The sequence below is a fragment of the Dioscorea cayenensis genome, unplaced genomic scaffold (genome assembly GCF_009730915.1).
Source record: "Dioscorea cayenensis subsp. rotundata cultivar TDr96_F1 unplaced genomic scaffold, TDr96_F1_v2_PseudoChromosome.rev07_lg8_w22 25.fasta BLBR01001041.1, whole genome shotgun sequence".
Taxonomy (NCBI): domain Eukaryota; kingdom Viridiplantae; phylum Streptophyta; class Magnoliopsida; order Dioscoreales; family Dioscoreaceae; genus Dioscorea; species Dioscorea cayenensis.
In genome coordinates, this window is record NW_024087432.1 from 1 (window position 1) to 10,609 (window position 10,609).

General features: G+C 33.4%; 1 protein-coding gene across 1 annotated transcript; it reads left to right on the top strand.

Moving 5' to 3' along the window:
* The first annotated feature begins 9,482 nt into the window (after positions 1-9,482).
* LOC120255517 lies at positions 9,483-10,286 on the top strand. The gene has a single exon (XM_039263328.1). It carries the CDS (start codon positions 9,483-9,485, stop codon positions 10,284-10,286), a length of 804 nt encoding a protein of 267 aa, XP_039119262.1.
* The last annotated feature ends 323 nt before the right edge of the window (positions 10,287-10,609 follow it).

Genomic DNA, 10,609 nt, shown 5'->3' on the forward strand with positions numbered 1-10,609 from the left:
ATTTATCCAATAAAAAAATATATGTATTTTTAATGGTATAATATCTAATCTGCTCTCTATTTTTCTCTCTTCCTCTGGGTTTCCTCTACTTTAGAACGCCTCCCCACTGCCTTTTTATTTTCGAACGTGTCTAGGAGAAATTTTTCCCAAGTAATCATCTATTTTTGAAAACTGGAACCAAGTGATGGACCAAGCTGGATCCATTTTTAAAAGTAGAGGGACTTGTTGAGCATTTCTCGAAAGTGGAAAACATTTTCAAAAAGAGAGCGCCATTCTGAGCATTTAGCGTAGAGAGGATAAAAATATAGAGAAAAATAAAGAGACTCAATTAGGGTATTATGACATATATCAACGCTACTTAAATCTCAAATTAAATAACTAGTATGTTTTGTACTATAGTTTTCTGGTGTTTTTGTAAAGGATGATATACAAATATGATTTTTTTTTCTTAAATAACCGTACATTTTTAGGGATTATTTACAAAAATTTATTCTTTTTAAAAAAATAAATATATAGTTATAATTGATGTATTTTGTGTATATGAGTTATATATATATATATAATAATAATAATAATAATAATTTTGACATAGAATCTTGGAGACAATAATCTTATTCCGGAGTTCCAATATCACTGAAGAGATGTGTGTTTATGTTTTTGGCTAAACTAAGGGGTGCTTGAATGGAAGTTATTGATACTTTTAAAAATGAAAATTATTTTCAATAGTAATATATATTCTCATTTGTTGGATGTACAACTGTGAGAACGGTAGAGAATGAAAATGGATTGTATAAAAAATAAATAGCCGTCCAAGATTTTGGTGGGCCTCGCTGGGGTTTGATTTAGTTAAATAAAAATTATTAATTTAAATATTTAATTATAATAACTAAATAAATAATAATTAATATGAATTAATTGATACTAGTATGGACGCCCGTACTTGCGCAACGGCTTCATCTAATAATACAAATCATTTAAAAAACACTTAACAAGAAATACAAACAAAAGAAAAAACAAATGGGAATATTATTATATAAATTAAATAAAACAAATACAAATAATAATAAAAATAAAATCAAATATAGATGAAAAAACAATAAAATTAAAATTAAAATAAAGACATAATATATCTAACAAAAAGAAAATTATAATATAAAAAATCATGTTTATGTGTATATATATATATATATATAAACAATAAAAAAAATTAAATAAAAATTAAGGAAATAATAAAAGCAAAAAAAAATATTATTATTAGTAAGCATATAATATAATATAGTATAATATATATTCATTTTAACATCATGAATGTATTAGGAGAAAAAGGAAGGTGAGTGGTGTGTGATCCACTTAACTTAAAATAAATAAATAAATAAAATACATGTCAATCAAAATTAAGTCAATGGCAGCATAAGAGGCATTTAGGTAATATATGTATTTATATATGTGCGTATGTATATAAATAAAAAAACAAACAAACACCATATATATAGAGAGAAATAATAAAACCAAAAAAAATAAAAAATCGACAATAATAAAAATAAATAAAATAAAATTATATATATAGAGAGACAATTAAACAATATATATATATATATATATTACTGTTTAAAAGCAATATTTAAAAAAAGGAAAATCTATTATTTGTATTTAGAGAGAAAGAGTTAGTGTGGAACTTATTAAAAAAAACCAATTAAAACCAAACAATTTTTTTTAAAAAAAATCACTAAGTTTAATATTATGTATACCAGCATAGGCTTTATCTAATGATACAAATTATAAAAAAATAAATTGTAAAAATATAAAATCACTTATCAGATAAATATGAAAAACTAACCAAACACTAATATTATAGGTAAATTTAATCAAATAATAACAAATAATATAATATACAAATAATAAAAACAAAAAATCATATATAGATATATGAAAAACAATAAAATAATAAAATAAAAACACAATATATCTATTTATTTATTTTATTATTTCATAATTAAAATATGAAAAAAATCATGTATATATATATATATATGAAAAATAATAGGAAAAAATGAAAACAAAATTAAAATAGACAAAATCATGTCTATATTTATATATGTATGAATAACAAAAAGAAACAATTAAAACAAAATTAAAAACAAAAAAATAAGTATATAATATAATGTTATATATATATATTATATTGATATCGTGGATGGTGGGTTGGTGTGGGACCCACTCAATTAAAAAAAATAAAAAACTAATTAGAAAGTAGCAAATGGCATTATGAGAGAGATTGTGTACTATTAGTTAAGATTAATAATATGCATATATATATATAGTACAATAACTAAAGTGTAAAGACATTTTTTGTGATCGAGATTTAATTATATAAACCATCATTTATTTAAGTAGTTAATTAAAATAATTTAAAATAATAATAACAACAAAAAATGTGATATTTAATTTGAATATTTAATTATAATATTTTTTTAATAATAATATTCAAAAAAAAAATTTATTTATCATTTTTTTTTCTTTTTATTCTCAATGAACTCTAATTAAACATAATTTTCTTTTACATTTCTATTGGCTTCATTTCACTAGTGGTCACAAATATTTTTTTTTTGTAACCCGTGGATGGCCACGTAACTTTTCTCCGGGAGCACCAGTTGCCATAAAGGCTTGTTTTGAGGCTATTTCTGGCGACTTGGCTGACGTGGAGGCCACCATGTAATATAATATCATTAAGAAAATGACGTGGTAGTCCAACTCAAAAAGACTTAAGGGCTAATCCAAGTCAGTAGGCTGAGTCATTGGATGAGTCTGCATAAATATAATATCACTTGTCCTTAGCATTCTTGCCCAAATCTCTTGCCTTGCCCGAAAACCCCCATTTCCCCTCCCAAGCATTGAGCTTGCCCCCACCACCCCGCACTCCGCCGTCGCTTCCCGTTAGTTGATCTCCACCACCTTGACTTCTGAAAGTCTCTAGCATTGTTACAGGTAAGGAAATCCCCACTGAAAATGGTACTAATTTCTTGGAGGAATTGCTTTTCTCATGTAATATATATTTCTTTCTTGCAAGTAGCATAAACTCTACAACATTGTGTATCTGGTAGGAAATAAATTGTGATTTAAGCATATTGAATGATTGAATGAACTCTCAAGCATTGAGGTAGAACATATTGAGTGAGTGAGTGAATGATTTTTTATTTTCAGTGGCATTCTATTTTAATGTGATTAAAGCTGTTACATTTGTTGTTGGAAAGCTATTATATATTGAGTGAGTGAATGATTTTCAATTTTTTATTTTCAAACTTAATAGGTGGTAAAATATATTACATTTGTTGTTGGAAATCTGATGCCGTTGGGTCTTGAAAATGGTTCCATTTAAGAAGATCATGTTGTAATTTATTTACTCACCCATAATAATTTCTCAGCGGGGGTTTTATGAATGTTGGGATTCTATTTTATTAATTGTTTCATTTCGTGTTGTTTTCGTTTGTTTACTCACTCATAGAAACTTACTCTATGTTGATCAAATTAATTATTCATCTTGTCGATCTAACTTGAATGTTGGAGATATTTTAGGTTGTTTTATCCAATAACTAATTATGTTTGCCCCTATATCTTTAAATTGGATTAGAACTCATGTTTGATGAAAGAATTTTTCATGTTGATAACATTTGAACTCATATTTTGGTTTTTGTAATATCATTATTTGCATTTTAGTGTAAATTTTAGTGGATGTTTTAGAAATTAAGATGGATTGTTTAGTAATGTCCTGCTTTGCATTTCGGTTTCATCATTTTTCAAGTTGTGTAAGGAATTTATATTGATTGTTTATAAAATTATGAATGTGAAGTATCTTTGCAAGCTATTGAACTACCTAAAAAACATTGTGTTTCATGCCCCGACCCTAGCCGGGTACGTGGCAATCGTCACGACAACAAGGAGTGGACCCTATAGCTTCCCACCTCTTAGTCACCGTAAGCTCAAAACAAACCTGCTAACACAACTTACTAAAGAAGGAGACAATATCCACATCAGAACCAGCCAGGGTTCCAAATATAACCAGAAAGTACAAATACAGGAACATTAAACAAAAGTCAAGTCTAGTGGATCCATAAAGTTTACATGCACACAACAAAGTAACCTAGACAAGGAGAAAAGGTAGGTCAATCTCCTTCCTGCCCAGCACAACCCAATCCAACGTCGTAGTCTTGAAAAGAAAAAAAGGTGAATGGTGAGTAACAGATGTTATCCAGTGAGTGGTGCCAGCATAGATATAACAGAGTAATAAAGCATTTCAAATAGTAATTACCACAATAATAATATAAAAAGGTAGCTCCAATTATTCAACAGATTAACAGTTAACATAATGATTTATAAATAGTATGAGTAAGTCATATTTTCCAACACATTGAGCACAGCTCAAAAGACAGGCTGGCCTTAAACCATTCCCGAGCTAATCATGGCCGTGACTAGCTATGGGACCACTAAGGTGTTTTACAACTTTTTAAAAATTCAAAAAAAAAAATTTGCCTTCCTTGGTGTTGGCCACTGAGATCTCCGTGTGGTGACCCCGGGTTTCTAACATAAAAAAATCCCCTGTCAATGGCTCCACACACCTCTTGACCCGGGTAAACTCAGGGTTGACCATGCCGCCTCCCATTAGGCCAGACCCTGGGACCCCCACTGTAGTGGCGGACTAAATTCCACGATCACCATCAAAACCAATTGCCACAATGCAATTCTTTCTAATTTCCAACTCAAGGAACCCATCATACAATGTTTAAATACGGAAATGTACATCAAACCATATTCCATTTGTAGGTAACTACACGCACATGTAATCATGCTTCTTTCAAGATAAATACATATAAGTATTCTAGGTTTTACCATTTCAAATAAATTCACGGTAAAAATATACATATATCAATGGAATATGATTTTTCATCAAATTTATGTTATAAAACATATTAAGAAATACTATAATACTCTTATTAAATCTATGCAATTACGAATTGAACCACTCACAGAACCAGTCGTCTCGCCTCAAAGTCTGTACCCTTCATCTTGATAGGGCATCCTTGAAAAACTACCTTTCTGAAAATCTCTTCGCCCAGAGGTGTTTGAATCAAAAGTTCACAGTCTAAAAGAGAAGCTACCCTATCAGGATGACATGCAAATGTAGTGCTAACAAAAGATCTCTATGATCTCGAGGCTATCAGAACATATGCATCATATTGAAAAATAGATACAGTACCTGTAATCACGTTGGGTCTGTCATCGGCTTCCTCATTGGTCATAGCAAAACCTCTGGTCAGAGAATGGGTCTGGGTTCGCTGTATTTCACCATGTGGAATATTACTAGCAGCAACTAATCTGGTCGGGGCAACAGGTGCAAAAATAGTAGGCGGTATACCCTTAGACCGACTCTGTCGTCCTACTGGAGAAGGTGTTGACCCTGGTGCTCCACGGCTTAACTCTGGACATGCTGACTTAAGGTGGCCTGTCTGCCCACACTGTTAGCATCTACGTGGTTCACGGCATCGACCAAGATGAAACCTATTGCAGTTCGGACATCTGGGAGCATTTCTAGTTGACTTTCCTACGAAACTGCTACTCACAGATGTAGTACCCTTATGACTACCAACTTGCCCTGACGGCGGTTAGACTGAGCTAGATCCTAAAAAGCCTGAAGAACCGTCCTCACTCTTGCTGCGCTTGGACACCCTTGAAAAATCTGGGTTTCTTCTCTTGGCTAGATTCTCACGAAGGTGCTTACCTTTGATAACCAACTTCTCAGCCCTCAAAGCCAACTGAACCACTTCCTTGAAACTTTGATTTCCAGTAACTTGCCAACAATTTCAGGTAAAAAATTAGCCAGGTTTTTTAACTCTGCTTCATACTCAGTCACTGCCTCGTTTCCTTGAACCAACCTCATATACTCTTGTCATTTCTGGTCATGATGAAACCGAGTGTAGTATTCTTCATTAAACTATTGTAGAAAATATGACCAAGTTAATGGTACATCTGAACGACCCTTGAGAGTTTCCCACCAGATCCTTGCTCTATTCTCAAGAAGTATGACTGCAACCTTTAGTTTTAACTCATCTTCTATGCCCATGTCCTCAAAAGTAGCAAGCAAACTTTTCAACCATTCTTTGGCAGTCATGGTGTCACTCGAGTCATTAAAAGTCTTGCTTCCTTCAGTAACTTAGACAAAATCAATTTCTGACTGATCTTGTTGTCTTCTATTGATGCTTGTTGAACTGAAGGAATTGAAGGTGGTGGTGGTGGTGGCACAGATACTGGCTCAATATGGGGTTGTCTCTCAAACAGACTCCAATAGCCTAGGAAGTTGCGGTATTCCTAGTATGTCGGCTGACGACCCTTAACATCCCAATATACCTTAAAGTACTCCTGGAGTTGCAGTATTAGGCACAAGGTCTGGGACTCCGGGAGCATGTACTAATTCTGTCACAGCAGGCTCATATCCAGAACTAACCTCTTGCCTAGGGGGAGAAAGAGGTTGGACAGGAAGGGGTTCCTCAGAAGGAACACCAACTCCTCGAAGCATACGTGAATGTTGTGCTAGCATTACTATCTGAAAGGGACAAAGAAAGACAATTTCAAACTTAACTCCTATATGCACTTATACTAAACGTAAATCAGTAATTTGATCCACTAATTATTAACAAAAACAACAGGTTAAGGATTTAGGCTAAGGTCAGCCTAAACCTCTAGCTCTGATACCACTGAAATTGTTACGCCCCGACAGAGCACGTGGTAATCGCCATGACAATAAGGAGTGAACCATACAACGCCCCACCTCCTAGTAACCGTAAGGCTCAAAACAAACCTGCTAACACAACTTACTAAAGAAAGAGAAAATATCCACATCAGAATAAGCCAGGATTCCAAATACAAACATAAAGTACAAATACAGGAACATTACACAAAAGTCAAGTCTACTGGATCCATAAAGTTTACATGTACACTCCAAACTAACCTTAACAAGCATAAAAGGTTAGTCTACTACCTACCCAGCACAACCCAGTATAACTCGCAGTTTGAGAAAGACGAAAAGAGAGTGGTGAGTAACAGATGTTACCCAGTGAGTGATGCCAGCATAGATATAACAGAGTAATAAAACATTTCAAATAGAGATTACCACAATAATAATATAAAAAGGTAGCTCCAAGTATTCAACAGATTAACAGTTAACACAATGATTTATAAATAGTATGAGTAAGTCACATTTTCCAACACATTGAGCACAGCTCAAAAGACAGGCTGGCCTCAAACCATCCCGAGCTAATCGTAGCCGCGACTAGCTATGGGACCACTAAGGTGTTTTACAACTTTTTAAAAATTAAAAAAAAATGCCGCCTTCCATGGTGTTGGCAACTGAGATCCCCGTGTGGTGACCCCGGGTTTCTCACATAAAAAATCCCATGTCAATGGCTCCACGCATCTCTTTGACCAGGGTAAACTCACGGTTGACCATGCCGCCTCCCATCAAGCCGGACCGTAGGACCCCCCACTGCAATGTCGGACTTAAGTCCACAGTCACCATCAAAACCAAATGCCACAATGCAATTCTTTCCAATTTCCAACTCAAGGAACGCATCATACAATGTTTGAATAGGGAAATATACATCAAACCATATTCCATTTGCAAGTAACTACACGCACATGTAATCATGCTTCTTTCAAGATAAATACGTATAAGTATTCTAGGTTTAACCATTTCAAATAAATTCACGCTCAATATATATATATATATCAATGGAATATGATTTATCATCAAATTTAAGTTATAAAACACATAATGAAATAGTATAATACTCTTATTAAATCTATGCAATTACGAATTAAACCACTCACGGAACCAGTCGTTTCACCTTGAGACACGCTCATTGGTCGGCAATTTCCTCCCCTTGGAGGATGCTTTGCCACCTAGAATCAAGCAAGGAATCCAAGAACCAATGAACACAAGAATGAAAAGCTAAAATGCGTACGAATGCAATGTTACATGTCAAACATGTAACTCCAGGGTTTTAGGGCAAAATGATGTCATTTTGGACCCAAAAGACCTCAAACTGGAATAAACCTAGTTCCAATGAATTTCAAGTAAAAAGGCTTCAATTTGGACCAAAGAAATACAAGAAAAGCCAAAAACAAATTCGGTGCTACAGTAAACTTGGTATTGCTGCAATAACCAAGAAATTGTTGCATTAAAACCGTCCTTAAACAATGGTTTCTTCCCAATTTACACCACCAAATCAAGTAATTTATTTACAAATATTCACACAAATGAATAATAATGAAACTGGCTTCGATTTGAGCCTAAAATAAACCCAAACCAAGGCGTATATCTAGGTTTTCAAAGATTTTGAAAGTGATTAAATACAAGAAAAATACAAAAGAAAAACCCTGGATCGAAGCCTTACGGAGCTCAAGAGGATGAGAGGAAGAGAGTGGATGCTTTGATTCGACGGAAAAGCTCGCCGAAGAATTTTTTTTTTTTTCAAAGTTGGTTGCTCAGCCGAATGAAGGATAGAATGAAAACTAAAGAAGAAAGAAAGAATGAGAGAAAGAGAAGAAGCCACATGCTCTTATCCTCTTGTTTTTTAAATAGTAGAAATGACCAAAATGCCCTTCTAATAGAAAATAAAAAGAAAAGGGTGCAAAAGACTGAATTACCCCTGGTTTTTGGCTAATTCTCACACAAAAGCTACTGTGCAAACATGCAAGGATGCCACTAGTGCTAAATGACCATTTTACCCCTAATGCATGCAAAGAATCTAAAGAGGCACGAGGTCTAAAATTAGGACAGGGTACAACACTGTGAATATAATTCATTGATTGTTAGTTATCTCTTGTTGTTTGAGTTCATTTTTTGGTATTCTATTTTTGGTTTTAGTAATGTTATGGTTTTTTAAGATCTGGTTTTGGTAAAATCTTGGTTTACATAATTAGTATTGTTTGATAGTTAATTATCTCTTGTTGTTGTTTGGTTCTAGTGATGAATACATTGATTGTTTATATAAGTAGTACTATCCCGGTTTACATTTTCAACATTTTTTTGGCTGTGTTTGATTGTTTTTTTGGTTTTTTTATATTGGTTTTACATAATTTCATGATTTGCATTTTTAGTTTCAACATTGTCTTGATGTTCTAGAAATTTAGCAAAGTGACTTATATAATTATGAATGTGAACTCATTCAGCTAATATGGAATATATTTATGGGGTTCCAATTGAAGAGTATGAGTTCATTGATCCAAATTATGATTTTCCGTTTGGTGATGAGGATTATCAGCAAGTCATGGATGAATAGACAGAAAAAAATAAAGGAGGCATACAATGGGATACACCATCTTTTCCTTAAGATGCCACATAAGGAGTTGTTGGAGAAGATTGTGAATCAGATGATAAAATTTTTGAGGAGTTATTCACAGATCTAGAATCTGATGGTGATGGTAAAACTATGGCTATGGAGTATAATGAAGAGAGGGAACTGTATAACTCAAGATTAAAGATTGGGATGTTGTTTAGGGATTTTGAGCAGTTGAAAAATGCATGTAGAAACTGGGGAATTAAGAATATATTTCAGCTATGGTTTCCACAAAATGACAAAAAGAAAGTGATTTGTGCATGTCACCACAAACAATGCTCCTTTAGGATTTATGCAGCTCGCATGAGCAAAGACAACCCATCAGTGCAAATTAAGAGTGCCAATTTTGATCACACATGTGGGAAGATTTTCACCAATTTTCATGTTACATCAAGGTGGCTTGCTGTTAAATATCTTGACAAATTTAGGGTTGATCCAAACTGGAGCTACAATGGGATAATTAAACAAGTTGAGGATGACCATGCTTTCACAATCTCTAGTGTGAAATCTTGGAGAACCAAAAATCCAGCAATGAGGTGGGTTGATGGAGATGAAGCTGAGCAGTATATAAAGCTTATAAAGTATGCAGCTAAGCTTAGGCAAAGTAATCCAGGCATGAGAGTGATATTATGGAGAGATAAAGATTTTTTAAAAGGGTTTTATGTCTGTTTAAAGCCCTTAAAAGATGCATTATGGTCAAATTGTAGGCCATTTATAAGCTTTGATAGTTGTTTTTTGATAGGCCTCTATGATGGGCAAATGCTGTCTGCAATAAGGATTAACCCTAATGATTGTATTTTTTCTATTGCTTGTGCAGTGATTTTGACTGAGAATAAAGAAACTTGGACATGGTTTATGGAGGCTTTGAGGGATGATTTGGACCATATGCAAGCCTAGATGCCAGAAAATGGCTTGATCATCAAGATAGACCATATGCAAGCTAGACTATGGCATTGTTCGGTATTTCAAGTAAGTGAGGCATCCTCTTCAACAACATTTGTAGTGCTTTAACATGTATATATTTGATGCAAGAGATAAGGGAATTATCACAATGCTTGAGATGATCAAGATGAAGTTGATGAGGAGAATGAAAAAGAAGAAAGAACAGATGCTAAAGTACAAGGGAAATATATGCCCAAAAATCCAAAAGAAACTTGATAAGATGAAAGAAGAGGCACAATACTACACACCAGATTTTTTAGGTGAGCCCAAAGTCCGTA

Bases quoted from the DNA above. Each gene is read 5' to 3' on its own strand.
- LOC120255517 (XM_039263328.1), top strand. From the start codon at position 9,483: ATGGCTATGGAGTATAATGAAGAGAGGGAACTGTATAACTCAAGATTA.